At 40.8% G+C, this 14,686-nt stretch overlaps 1 protein-coding gene across 1 annotated transcript in view; it reads left to right on the top strand.

Moving 5' to 3' along the window:
* Positions 1 to 14,686, top strand: part of LOC109834956 (vam6/Vps39-like protein) — a gene marked incomplete at its 5' end in the record, with an annotated part of 16,055 nt that continues 1,369 nt past the window's right edge. The window contains 13 exons of the mRNA XM_020402964.1: positions 1 to 1,032; positions 1,824 to 2,099; positions 2,591 to 2,787; positions 2,940 to 3,081; positions 3,300 to 3,578; positions 3,666 to 3,738; positions 4,691 to 4,739; positions 5,268 to 5,556; positions 6,580 to 6,635; positions 6,722 to 6,790; positions 6,877 to 6,988; positions 8,190 to 8,279; positions 14,433 to 14,603. Coding sequence (XP_020258553.1) covers positions 1 to 1,032; positions 1,824 to 2,099; positions 2,591 to 2,787; positions 2,940 to 3,081; positions 3,300 to 3,578; positions 3,666 to 3,738; positions 4,691 to 4,739; positions 5,268 to 5,556; positions 6,580 to 6,635; positions 6,722 to 6,790; positions 6,877 to 6,988; positions 8,190 to 8,279; positions 14,433 to 14,603 — 2,835 coding nt within the window. The remainder of the gene's footprint in view (positions 1,033 to 1,823; positions 2,100 to 2,590; positions 2,788 to 2,939; positions 3,082 to 3,299; positions 3,579 to 3,665; positions 3,739 to 4,690; positions 4,740 to 5,267; positions 5,557 to 6,579; positions 6,636 to 6,721; positions 6,791 to 6,876; positions 6,989 to 8,189; positions 8,280 to 14,432; positions 14,604 to 14,686) is intronic.

Here is a 14,686-nt window from a genome sequence, read left to right on the forward strand (position 1 = left end):
GCCGGCCTCTCCCCCGCCGTCCCCCTCACCATCCGATCCCTCTCCGTCTTCAACCCCACCGACTCCTCCCAAACCCTAATCTTCATCGGCACCGGCGGCGGCAAGATCCTCCTCTTCTCCCTAAACCCTAGCGACTCCTCCGTCGACTTCCTCAAATCCTCCTCTATAACCAACCGCGTCATCGACTCCATTCTCGTCCTCGACGAGATCGGAAGGATCCTCGTCCTCTCCGATGGGTTCCTCTTCTTGATCGATCTCTTCCTGTTGCAGCCTGCGAAGAAAGTTGGGTTCTTGAAGGGGGTGACTGCGTTTTCGAAGAGAATTCATTGCTCAGATGATGTTGATGCAGATAGTTCAGATCTCTTTGCGAACGACGCTGCGGTGAAATCGCCTAGAAAGAGTTTTCTTAAGAAATTGGCTAATGGAAGTGGGACTAGGGTATCGGAAGCGAAGAGAGAAGAGGGCTCGAGTTGCTTTGTGGCGGCCGCAGCAGGAAAAGGTTTAGTGCTGATGAAGCTCATGTCGCCGATTTCAGAAGTTCAGTCGGATTCTGAGTACGGCGGAATTTCTGTAGTTTGGAAGGAGATTCAGGGGATTGAGGGTGTAAAGACTATGACTTGGCTTGGGGATTCAATGATTGTTGGCACTTTGGATGGTTACACACTCTTTTCGATTGCTAGTGGGAAGATCACACCGATATTTTTGCTTCCAGAAGCTTCTGGACCTCCGAGATTGAAATGCCTGCATAGGAGTAAGGAAGTGTTGTTGTTAGTTGATAATGTGGGTGTTGTCGCGAATGAGTCTGGTCAGCCAGTGGGTGGGAGCTTGATTTTTCAGTATATTCCTGAATCTATTGTGGAGATGGGGTGTTATGTGATAGTTGGAAGGGAAGGGCAGTTGGATTTGTATTCAAGAAAGAGTGCAGCTTGCATGCAGTCCTTATTGGTGGCGAAGGGGAGTGGTGCTCCGTGCATTTTGGCGAGCAACGATCGGGGAAATGGAGAAGTTGTTGTGATTGCAACGACTCATATGGTAGGTATGTCTCCCGCCTTATCTTATTTTATTTATTATCTTTTTTGTAGGTTCTTTGAATTTGTGTTGATTTATTGCTTTAATAGTCAGTCAATAGCTAGTGCATGTTATGTCATGACTTATTGGTAGGTTTGTTTTCCTGTTTGAATTTGTCTCACCATCTTGGAATTTCTTCATAGCATCAATTACCGATTCATTACTTTGAACGTTTGTGGTTATAGCTAAGATTGTGTTGATTTATGAGGTAGGATGCTTTCTACTTGAATAATTTGTTGCATTTTGGAAGTTCTTTGTGTATATGTGTGCTTGCGTCATGGTTTGTAAAGCAGACATGTTTCCCATCTGATTTTGCTGCATCTTTTTGGAATTTCATAGAACCAAATAATATAGTTTGTCAGGCGTATGCGTCTGCATGAGTATGTGGTGACTTGTATGGCTGGTACGTTTCCTCCTTGAAATCATTTCCAACTTTTGGATTTCTTTATGAGATCAAATACTATTCTATTCCTTCCGTAGCTAGTCAAGAGTTACTAAGTGAACTTATAAGGCACTTCTTTGAATTTCCTTATAGGATCAAATACTATAATTTGATAGGAGTTGACTGAGTTTAGGTATGTTTTCCTCCTGAATTTGCTGGTGATAATTCACTGTCATCATGTAATATACTCATGATACACACTGAATCTAAGATAAGAGGGTAACGACATTTTACTGTTGTTCAATGCTGGGAACACAGACCTGTTTCTATTTTTTTCATGGACTTTCCTGAATTGCAATTTTCAATTGTGCAGGTTATTTGCTATCGGAAAGTGTCCGCTGAAGAACAGATTAAAGTTTTGTTAAGGAAAAAGAATTTTAAAGAAGCTATTAGTTTGGTGGAAGAAGTTGACTCTGAGGGTGAAATATCCAGAGAAATGCTCTCGTTTGTGCATGCACAAGTGGGGTTCCTATTACTTTTTGATTTACATTTTGAAGAAGCAGTGAACCATTTCTTGCTTTCAGAAGCTATGCAGCCATCTGAAATCTTTCCATTTATAATGAGGGATCCAAATCGCTGGTCTTATCTGGTGCAGTCTGCTTTCTTGGGCTGGTTTATATATACCTCCTTCTCTTTTACCTGGTCTAAATGTTTAAGTAGCATACATCTGTTATATTTTATGCCCTTTAGTTAGTAAATATGCCCATTAACATTTGCTGAATAGCATGTTTGAGAAGCATACCTGGACATGATAGATTATAGCCATATTAGTTTGTAGCCATCTGTAAAATGGACGAGTTAATGCACTGTGGACCATCCGTTGGTAACAGGTGCATCCTCCGTAGCATGCTGGGTTGGCTAATGCTAAACATTGCAGCACATAGCTCATCATACTTGAAGCCCTGTGCCTGCCCTTATGAATTTAATCTAATTACATTACATTAAAAGTGAAACACATTTTTAATGTATGATTATATTAGCTGATTAAGTTGATGGATATATCATCATTAAAAAATTGGATCGTGTCAACGGTTCTTATAGGGAAATATTTTCACAGCTGAAAGTAAGGACCTTTTTCAGGTGCCAAGAAACCGATATTGGGGATTGCACCCTCCTCCTGTGCCTCTTGAGCAAGTTGTCGATGATGGGCTTACGGCAATTCAGCGAGAAATTTTCCTCAGAAAAGCTGGTGTAGATACTACTACAGATGATAACTTTCTTTTGAATCCGCCTAGTAGAGCTGAATTATTGCAGTCCGCAATTCAAAACATGATCAGGTATATACAATGTTCATTTACTTTTTTCCTTGCCAATTTTTTTGTCATTCATCTGTTTATCAGTTACCTGGACATTGTTTTTTCTACTGACAGTTCAGAGGCTTCAATTTCTAACTTGAAATGTTTTGCAAACTTTCTATTTGTTTACTTAGGTATCTACGCACTTCTCGGGAGAAGGATTTGACCCCTCCAGTGAAGGAGGGAGTTGATACTCTTTTAATGTATCTTTATAGAGCCCTCAATTGTGTAGAAGATATGGAGCAGCTTGCATCATCCCAGAACAGCTGTGTTGTGGTATGTCTTAAACTAACTCTATTCTTACCATTCTATATTATATTTGCTTAGTTCGAGGCACGTATGCAATCAAACTTAATGGAGTATAGACCCAAGATCATGCATGCATGTCTCTGTAAGTAAGCAGCAGGAACTTTTGTTCCCATGCATTGCAAAGCAGATTGGTCATTGTCAAACGATGCTTGTGGGTGACCTTGCAACTTCAATGGGTGGTGCAGGAGGAGTTAGAAACCCTGTTAGATGACTCTGGGCATTTACGAACACTTGCTTTCTTATATGCCAGTAAAGGAATGGTCTCAAAGGCTCTTTCCATTTGGCGTATCTTGGCAAGAAATTATTCAACTGGACTGTGGATAGAGCCTACATCTTCAGTGGAATTTGATTCTGCAGATATGTCTGCAGATGTAATATCTGGTGAAAAGTCTGCTGCTATGGAAGCATCAAATCTACTTAAAGAGTCCTCTGATCAGGATTTGGTTCTTGAACACCTCAGATGGGTATGTTCTATTCACAAACATTGTAAACAATTGCCACATTAATAGTAGGCTCCTTGAATTTTACTAAACCAGCTATGTGCGCTTTAGATTGCAGATATTGACCAAGAACTTGCAGTCATGGTTTTAACGTCAGAGAAAAGGGTCTATCAGCTTTCACCTGGTAATTCTAATGTTTTTATGTATGTGATTAACAATCTTAATCTAGATACTTTGCCTTAACTTTTCTCACCTATGAACTATTTATAATCACATATAGGAGAAAATAATCTATAGAGCTATAAAACTGCCTTTTCCACATGTCATATTTACAATGTATGAGCTTTTGTAATGTATAGAGCGACCTGCTGGTTGACGTTTAGCATACGTGGGGAAAAAATCTCTTTTGGATACTAAATGGAGACAAAATCACTTGTCATAAACTTATGTTTCTTATTAATCTTGACAGCTTTTGTTCATTACAATAGTTAAATAACTTGCATTTTTGTGTGTTATTACTTGATGATTATATGATTTCTTTTTTAACCATGACATTATTAAAAGGGTGAGCCTTGGCGACGATAAGGTTGCTTCTTTGTGACCTGGAGGTCACCGGTTTGAATCTCGGAAACAGCCTCTCCGCAAAGCGGTGGTAAGGCTGCGTACATCTGATCCTTCCTAGAGCCCACAATGATGGGCGCCTCGTGCACTGGGCCACCCACACCATTCAAGACAAAAAAAAACCTACACATGAGATGTTTGTGTTTTTTATATTATCATTTTCAGTGATATTTCAGCTTCCTCTACTGATCTAACATTTTGCATCTCATGAGAGCCAAGAGAAGTTCATGCAATTATTTTATTAAATGTAGTTTAGCATTCTAACCAAGAGCTTGACATCATTTTCTTTCAAAATTGATCCCTTTGCTGAAAAATTGAATTTCCTTGCCATTTTAGCTAATATGTCAATTACAGAATCTACGATGCACCATGACATTTTTTCTTCATGTCTACTGTTATAATTTGCTTATAGAATCCATTTTATAATTTCTTTATAGAGTCCAATAAAATGATTAATCTGCCAATAATCTTCCTTGGGTAATCATATTAACTGACTGACTTAATTCTTTACGCAGAAGAAGTACTTGCTGCAATTGACCCGAAAAAAGCTGAGATTCAGCAGAGGTACTATGCATTTGTATTTGTCAGATCATTCATTTCAAATATAAATGCATTTAAAAAAAAGGAATATGAAAAGTTTCAAGTCTAGGAATTGTTTTCCTTGTTTGATAGTCAGGGAATGTATCAGTATAAGTATAATGCAGCCTTTAAAGGAATATCTGGTTGTTTAGGGATGCAAGTACTGGAGCCATGACTATATTAGATGTGCTTCCATCCTGTTATCAGAATTTCCATATTGAATCAGAAATATCAATCATATTTTGTGTAAATGATTTCTAAATTTATTGCATTTATGTGGAAATCCGATCCCTTTGTCTTGCTTTCTGCTATTAGTTTTGATCTTAAGGTACAAATGATCATGTGTGCTGGAAGAAGCCTTTTTTTTGTTGCTCATGTACGAAATATTTGCAAAGTCATCTGTTATACCATTTTCTTCTTTTTACTGAACTTCACCTTTCCAGCCAATAGATTTATCTTTTATAGATTGTATAATTTGCATGGTAAACTAACAAAGGTCCATAATTTCTGTAGATATTTGCAATGGTTGATTCAGGACCAAGACTGTGATGATACTCGATTTCACACTATATATGCTCTCTCTCTTGCCAAATCTGCAATAGAAATTGTTGACATTGAGTGTGGTAATGATATTTGTAACGGTAGGAGCTTCAGTGAGATGAATATATCTGATGTTGAAGCAGTAGGTACCTACCAATATCTGGTTAGGGAGAGATTGCAGTTATTTCTACAGGCTTCTGACTTGTATGATCCGCAAGAAGTGCTTCATGTGATAGAAGGCTCCGAGCTATGGCTGGAAAAGGTTTTGTAACCCTCTACTTCTAATTTATTTGAAGTTTAAAATCTTATGTGGGCTATTTTTGTTGAATGCAAGAATATGTACATCTGGTTGCATCCAAACACCTTTAAATGTCTAACGTACAGAAACTATGTTCGATTTCTCTTAATTTCACCGCATAACCTTTTAATGCGGATCACCTACCTTTTTCGTCTCAGGTTAATTATCTAATGCTGGAGTTAGCAGAAAAATGATAATTACTCAATTTCCTTGTTGGGCTTTGGAAATGCTAATATGCGAAGGTCACTTCAGAGTTCTTTATTTTGTGTTGAATAATTAGTGGAAGGCTATATTGTGCTGGTAGGATATATAACAAATCTTAAATAGAGGACACAAAAACTTCCACGGATATGGAAATAATAAAATTATTTGTGTTCGTGCTAGTCATCTGTAACAGAGATCTGCAAGGCCTATAGTTTGTACAACACAGTGACTCATGAATCAGTGTTAACAGAATATTCACAAGTAATTCATGAATCAGTTTTAACAGACTGTTATAGCTCTTCATGAAGAAAGTCAGTAAATCATAAATACATCTACAAATCAAATGGAGTCGTGAAATTTGTTAGTCATAATGCTTAACTTTTTCATTTTTGATTACATCTCTTGAATATATTTAAAATGTTTATGCTTCTGAAATAAAATTATGTATACATTAGTAGTTTTTAAAGACGTGTATTGTAATTCGTAAAAGTGTGCTACTGAACTTTGAAAACTAAATAATGATTTAGTGGTTTGGATTTTGCTGAAAATACAATGTGTCCTGTCAAGTGAATTGCGATTCATTTCCAGCAGTCAATTTTTTGTTTATTTTTAAATTTATTAATCAAATTGGGTTCAGATTTGGAGTGCACGAGTTAACTTTTCCATTGGATCATTATGCTTTGACTGTGACATTAATATTATATTGTTGTAAGTTCTGTTCCTGTGCTGAAGGAGGCTCTTTTTACTATTTCCATCTCTAATTCTAGTTTGCATACATAACAGGCTATCCTATACCGAAAGATGGGGCAAGAAACGTTGGTACTGCAGATCTTAGCATTGTAAGATTCAAGCAGAGTTCACTAATGCAAAAAATTGAATCAGAGTATGCAATACTTTCTTATGCATGTATCGTTTTGTGTTTAAGGAAGCTGGAGGACAGTGAGGCTGCAGAACAGTACTGTGCAGAAATTGGTAGAAGTGATGCCTATATGCAGTATGCATTCTCTCATTGTTTCTTGTTGTTCTATATTTCAGTGTTTATTTTAGTGTTGCATATTAATCCGATGGTTTATGCTTAAGGTTGCTGGATATGTATTTGGATCCACAAGATGGCAAGGAACCCATGTTTAAGGCCGCTGTACGTCTTCTTCATAATCATGGAGAATCACTGGATCCTTTGCAAGTTTTAGAGGTACTAAATTTATGGCTTTATGATACTGTAAAGCATGCACCTGAACCCACTGATGTAACATAATTGAATCAAGTTCAGTTTAATATTTTGGTCTGATAACTGAATTTAATTCAAATATAGCAAGGATACTAGAAAATTCATTATTTTTTAAATAAAGTAATCCATTATACTTTGAATGAATTATATATTGCTGACCATTAGGAAAAGGTTAAAGTTATAAGTGGTAATTCTGCAAATATTTCTCCATAACCCTGTCTAGGAAGAGTATTTGTCATCTAGTTGGCACCCATTCATACTTCTCAGAGATGCTGCTGTTATCCAAAGCATGATATGGCTGCCCGATACCTGAACAGAGAAGAAACAAAGAATCAAGTTCATTGGCCATTGGTGGGGACAGTGATTATGTGAAAAGCATGAAAAGTTCATAAGATGATTACCAAAGAAAGTTGTATCTCATGGTACACCTCAAGGGCTCTGAAGAATTTCTTGTATACCTTGGATGATGCTTACAGGGGAAGGAGGATAATGGACTCACACCTGGAAAGATGGTAAAGATCATCAAGAACGCTTTTCTAAAGTTTCAATATGCTATCCGAAGTGGAAAATGGAAACTGTTGTTTCACTAAAGTCCAACATCAGGACGGCATGCATAATGACTGTGGGATCAAAAGCGGAGAAGCACATTAGAAGTTTTGAGCATATTTTTATGTTGCTTTCTTCTATATACAGCACAGATGGAAACAATGCGTTACTTGGATGAAATTAGGATAATTGCTAGATAGGTATTCCTACTTTGTGTCGTAGGGTTTAATGATATATGGGAGGGAAGTAGTATATCTAGAGAGTCTGTGGTTGCATCACTAAATACAGCTAAGCATGACGGATAAGGTATCCAGAGAAAGGAACAACACTACAATTTAAATAAACGATATGGTGACAAGATGCACCAAAAGGAGCAAGGGATAATTTTCCAGGGTTTCAACTCATAGTTCTATAAGTCATCATAAAAATCATCCATACTATATCCATATTCTTGATATCTTCTAGCCTATCTTTTTACTGTAGTTACTGTTCATGCAATTACTGTTCATGCTTTAGTTTTGTTTCAAGTTGAGGATTTAGCCCTCAAGGAATATAATTTTCAATCTTTAACAGCGACGTTTGATCACATGCTTCTGATACATGACACGTTTAATTGCAGAAATTGTCTCCGGAGATGCCTCTCCAGCTTGCCTCAGATACAATCTTGAGAATGTTGAGAGCTCGAGTTCATCATCATCGCCAGGGACAGGTTACTAATACTATTTAGAGATGATGAAAATAGTTCACACTTTTTTTTTAAAGTAGCATAAAATTATCTCTTGCCGGAAATTTCTAACAGTCGCTCACTAAATTATCGTCGTGCCTTAATTGGATGAGCTTTTAAACCACATAACTGGCATGTGGAATTTCCTAACCACCTGCTGGCTGTCTAATGTTAATGGCTAGCCTCTCTCTGTTGTTTCCTTTCTCAAAAATTTAACATGTGTAAATCTCTAATCGAGCCTTTTGCTCCATCCCCAAACCACTTTTGATAGGACAATTAATTGGAATAGAAACCCTAATCTTATTATGAGATCTCTTGGGCTTATATAGGCCCCTACACAACTTACAAATAAGTCCCTAACTAATATTAATATGTCAACACTCCTCCTCAAGATGGGCGAAAGATATCTACTAAGCCTATCTTGTCACATCCTCTAATCATATCTACTGAGCTAAGTCCTTTAGTCAGACAATCTGCTCCCTGGTCCTTAGTCGAAACATGACTTAGCTCCAGTAGTTCACTATCCAACTTCTCTTTGATGAAGAACCTATCGATCTCGATGTGTTTGGTTCTATCATGCTGCACTGGGTTGTTGGCGATACTGATGGCTGACTTGTTATCACACCACAACTTCATCTTAGCTCATTGATCCAGCTTCAGCTCCACCAACATACTCTTCAACCATAGCAACTCAGCAACTCCTAAGGCCATAGCTCTATACTCTGCCTCAGCTGTCGATCTCGTCACCACCGACTGCTTCTTGCTCTTCCACGAGACTAAGTTGCCTCCTATAAAGATGCAGTATCCTGAGGTGGACCTCCTGTCATCAGCACAACTAGCCCAATCAGAATCACAATAACCCTCAATGCTCATGTGTTCATTCTTTCTGAAGATTAGCCCTTTTCCGGGGGCATTTTTCAAATACCTTAGAATCTGATACACTGCGTCCATATGACCCTTCCTTGGATCATGCATGTAGCGACTCACCACGCTCACTGCAAAAGAGATATCGGGACGTGTGTGACACAGATAGATCAACCTGCCCGCCAACCTTTGGTATCTGTCACGATCAACTGGTTCTTCAGCTTCAACACCCAGCTTAAACTTCTGGTCGATCGGTGTAGTTACAGGTTTGCATCCTAACATTCCTGTCTCTTTGAGAAGATCCAGTGCATACTTTCTATGGGATAGGACGATCCCCTCCGTTCCTCGAGCTATCTCTATTCCAAGAAAGTATCGAAGCAAGCCAAGATCTTTTACCTCGAATTCCTTACCCAGTCTTACTTTGAGTTGGGCAATCTCCTTCTCATCATCCCCTGTAATAATCATATCATCCACATATACTGCAAGCAAGGTGATGTGACCTCCACTTCTTCGAAAGAACACAGTATGGTCGGCGCTGATCTGCTGGTACCCTATACCAATCATAGCCCTCATGAATCTGTCAAACCAAGCACGAAAAGACTGCTTTAGCCCATAGAGAGACTTTTTCAATCTGCAGACCTTTCCCACTGTCTGATTTGTACCGAATCCTGGTGGTATCTCCATGTATACCTCCTCCACTAGATCTCCATGAAGAAATACGTTATTCACATCTAGTTGGTGTAGCTTCCATCCACCATTTACTGCCAGAGAGATTAAGGTCCGAACAGTGCCCATCTTTGCCACCGGTGCAAAAGTCTCATCATAATCGATGCCATATGTCTGACTATACTCTTTTTCCACCAGACGAGCCTTGTAGCGTTCAACTTGTCCATCTGGATTCTGCTTCACAGTGAAGACCCACTTACATCCAACTGCTCTTTTTTATTCTGGTAGTTTTACTAGCTCCCAAGTGCGGTTTTTCTCAAGAGCCCCTAGCTCCTCGTACATAGCCACTTTCCATTTTGGGTCCTTAGCAACCTGTCAATTGTTAGGTACAATAACAGAGTCCAATGATGCAATGAATGCTCCATGTGCATGGTGGATATTAGAATATGATACAAACTGGGCAAGATCCTAACCATATCTATCGGGAGGATGTCCCACATTGCTGCGAGTAGTCCTCCGTATTGATATTGGTGTGGGAGGAGTAAGGAGAGGAATGATATCACCTTGAGAGGAATCTGATGGTAGTGTACGTGTCTCAGGAGTCGGGACATGCGTTGATAAGGGACTTGACACTAGTGGCACTGTAGGTACTGTTTCTGCAATTTGCTTTCCTTTCCTACTATAGGTAAGTAGCTCCCCCTGTGAGCCGTGGGCCTAACACCTCTTGTCTCCTTATCCTCTTCTTCTTTATTCTCCTGCTCCTCAACCAATTCTCCTTCCCAAGGAATCGATAGAGAAATCGATTTCTCCATATTATCCTGCCTCTTACCATTCTCCCCTTCTTGCCTCATACTTTCAGTATTAGGCGAGTCACCAACGGATGAGGGTACCTTCTGTGTGCAATATGGCTTAAATTCACGAAAGTACACATCCATACTTACGAACAGCCTTTTCTCCATCGGGCTCCAGCAAACATATCCCAAATTCACGAAAGTACACATCCATACTTACGAACAGCCTTTTCTCCATCGGGCTCCAGCAAACATATCCCTTTTGAGTAGCAGAATATCCCACAAAAATGCACTTCACCGCTCTAGGGGCAAGCTTCCCGACTGATGGTATGTTATCCTTCACAAAGCACACACAACCAAATACTTTCAGTGGAAGAATCCCACTATTATCTCCTTTTAACGTCTCACACGGAGACTTCTAATCCAGTACTCTCGAGGGCATTTTGTTGATCAGCGTCGCTGCAGTCAACACTGCTTGCCCCCACAATGTTTCTGGGACATTCGTGGAGATCATCATACTTCTAGCAACCTCTAAAAGATGTCTGTTCTTCCTTTCTGCTACCCTATTCTGAGCTGGTGTGTATGGACATGTAGTCTGGTGTTGTATTCCCTGAGATGACAAGTATTCTCCAAACACTCTGTTGGTGTACTCTGTCCCATTATCAGATCTCAATACCTTCAACACTGCTCCATATTGAGTCTAAACATTCCTATGAAAGTTTTGAAAGCAGCCAAACACTTCACTCTTATTCTTCATCAGGTATTACCAAGTAACGCGAGAGAAGCAATCAATGAAGGTAACAAAATACTTGTATCCATTCATAGAACTTGTGGAACATAGCCCCCACACATCTGAATGTATCATATCAAATGCATGAGAACTCCTATGATCAGAACTAACATAAGAGCTTCTAGTAAGCTTTCCCAACTTACATGCATCACACACAAGTTTCTCTTTATTTACTTTCTCAAATAAAGATGGATACAACCTACTTAAAACACCGAAAGAAGTATGTTCCAAGCGTTTGTGATGAAGCATCAACACACTCTCAGCACTCATCTCAGATCCTACTCCTGCTCTCTCTACCATTGACACCAAAGCTAAATCTAGCCCTTCACGATCCAGATACCACAGTTCATTACGCCATGTGCCAGTCCCAAGTCTCCGTCCTGTCCCCTTCTCCTGAAAGATCACCTTGGGAATATCAAAAGAAACAATACATTTTAGTTGGAGGATGATAGAACTAATGGATAAAAGATTGACCGGAAAGGAAGAAGCATGCAAGACATTGGACAAAGTTACAGAATCAGTACAATCGACTGTATCCTTACCAATCACCGGCTGAAATGTACCATCAGCTGTTTGAATACTATCAGGCGATGCTAAGTGAGTATATGATGAGAACTCACTAGCATTACCTGTCACATGACGAGACGCACCGGAGTCGACTATCCACTCTGATGATCTGTTGGGAGACATAGAAGCAAGAGCATATATGTCATCAGTACCTTTGGCCGGATGAGCATAGGTAGCAGTGTTGCCTCTGGCGAAGAACGAAGTGGATGCCTCCTCAGTTCCACTCCTCAAGTCTCCATCCCCTGCTACTTGCTGTTTTTTTCCTGAGTATCGTCAGGAGAGCACGATCCTCCTCTGTAAAGACCACCTCAGCTGCTTCTTCCTCTGCTACCGTCAGATTCGCCCGATTCCCTGCTCCTCTTCCACCTCGTCGATCCCCACGGCCACGACCACGACCACGACCTCCAAACTGTCCACGTCCACCTGAATCTCCTTCCTTGAGTGGCTTGGTGCAAGCATGTCTTAGATGACCCACCGCACCGCAGTTGTAGCACCGTCGAGTCTCTCCTCTAGATCCAGTGCTGATAGAGGCTGCCAGTGCTAACTTCACCACAGGAAGTCTACCTGTCCCCGCCTGCAGTCGAATGCGAGTCTCCTCTTGGATCATAGCAGAGACAGCCTCCTCAAGCGTGGGAATATTCGGCTGAGCTAGTATCAATGCGATTCGCTGAGCGAACTCTGATGTCAATCCCTTGAGAAACATCATAGTCCTCTCCTGTAGAAAGGCCTCCTGCTCTTTACATCCCGGGTCCTTGCAATTAGCCCGGGGGGAAAAATGATCATAATCCAGCCACAGGCGCTCCAACTATGTAGCATATTCCTGTACAGTCCTCTCTCCCTGGACTGTGGTGTCGATCTCTCCTTTAATCTGGAATACCCTCAGGTTATTCCCCACTCTATCATATGTCCTCAACTTCTCCCAGACGTCCTTCACCTTCTCAATGCCATCCAATGTGGCGGTGATCGTCGGGACCAACGAGTTGAGAAGCCAGATGTACACCAACATATGAGTGGACTTCCACTCATCTCTTCCCTCTGAGTCCTCCTCCGGCTGTCACCTCTCCTGTCAGATAGCCCTCCAGATTCCTCCCTGCAAGGGTATATCTCACCCGCCGTGACCAGCTCAGGTACGTACTAGGTCCATCCAGCTTCAGATCGATGGTCGGAAGCTCCAACTTCTTCGATGGTTTTGTCGCGTTCTCACCAGCCGACAACTTCATCAACTTCATCAAAGCTGACACCTCCGCAGGGTTCAACTTCTTGATGATCTCCTCCATCGATCAAGCTTCAGATCCAACACCTATTCACCTTTTTCTTCAAACCCTTGTTGTGCGCAGGGAAAATTTCGGCAGCACTTCTGCTGCACAACAAGAGTAAGATCTCCAACAAATTTTCGTTTCTCTGAGGAAACTAGAATCAAAAAACAGTGATATATCTCATCGATGTGAGATATATACTCTTCCTGTCATCAGTTCGAGGACTGAGTCGAGGGAACCCATGCCAAACTCGAGGTCCGGCATAGCGCAGCAAGCGGCGGGCAAAGGGTGGGGGGGGGGCGTGGGGATTCGGGGCTGAGGGAGGTTAAGAGGGGGGCTGCAGGGTGAATTCTGCAAGGGAGGTTCGGACGGGGGGGGGGGTTAGGGTTCTGCAGGCTGAAGGGTGGGGGGAGGGTTCTGGGGAAACGGTGGAGGGTGCGAGGTGTTCTGGTGCGGCCTGCAGGCGGAACGAGGGGGCGGGGTCAAACAGGCGGTGAGGGGGGGGTCTGCAGGCGGTGGGAAGGAGTCGCGGATCGGTGGAGGGGATCCGGAGGGGGAGGGGTTTGGCGGCTAGGGTTTTTGGGCTCTGATACCAAATTGGAATAGAAACCCTAATCTTATTATGAGATCTTTTGGGCTTATATAGGCCCCTACACAACTTACAAATAAGTCCCTAACTAATGCTAATATGTCAACACAATTCTTAGATGATTAAAGTGACTTGACAAGTCATTTTATGTAGATTTTCTGTTGTGTTTGATTAGAGAAGTTATTAAATCAAAATTGCTGTTGTGTATTAGATTCATTCAATGTAAATTGTCATTATTTTAATGAACAAAAACTTAATGTAAATGATAAAAACATCTTCATCAAGAAATGAGATGCGGTTATTTCTTTATTTTGTACTCTATCACAGTATTAAGAATTGCGACATGTGTACTTTGTTACTGATATGAGCTCTTTTTTTGTCTTTTGTTTATTCTTTCCTGTGGGTTGTTTGTGTGAGGGCGGGCTGCACATACTTAATTCGCCTTTATCTAAAATTTTGGAAATTCTTAGAGAATCTCACATGAATTAGTAGGTCTGGCAGCTACACCAGCACTAGTATTTGAGCAATTTGAAGCATTCATTTTTTTATAGGAAATGATTCAACTATTTTATACGATATTAGAAATGTTTAACATTGTCTTCTTTGTCCCAGTAGATTGTTCACAACCTCTCGCGGGCCATTGATTTGGACGCACGATCTGCAAGGTTGGAGGAGAGGTCGAGGCACGTTCAGATAAATGATGAGAGCACGTGTGATTCTTGTCATGCCCGCCTTGGCACCAAGCTCTTTGCAATGTATCCAGACGATTCGGTCGTCTGTTACAAGGTACTCATGTTTGCGGCAACACTAAATCTTTTGGAGTCAAAAGCATAAGATAACTAATACGTTGACTAGCATCTACCTATAGC

The sequence above is a fragment of the Asparagus officinalis genome, chromosome 3, assembly GCF_001876935.1.
Source record: "Asparagus officinalis chromosome 3, Aspof.V1, whole genome shotgun sequence".
Lineage (NCBI taxonomy): Eukaryota > Viridiplantae > Streptophyta > Magnoliopsida > Asparagales > Asparagaceae > Asparagus > Asparagus officinalis.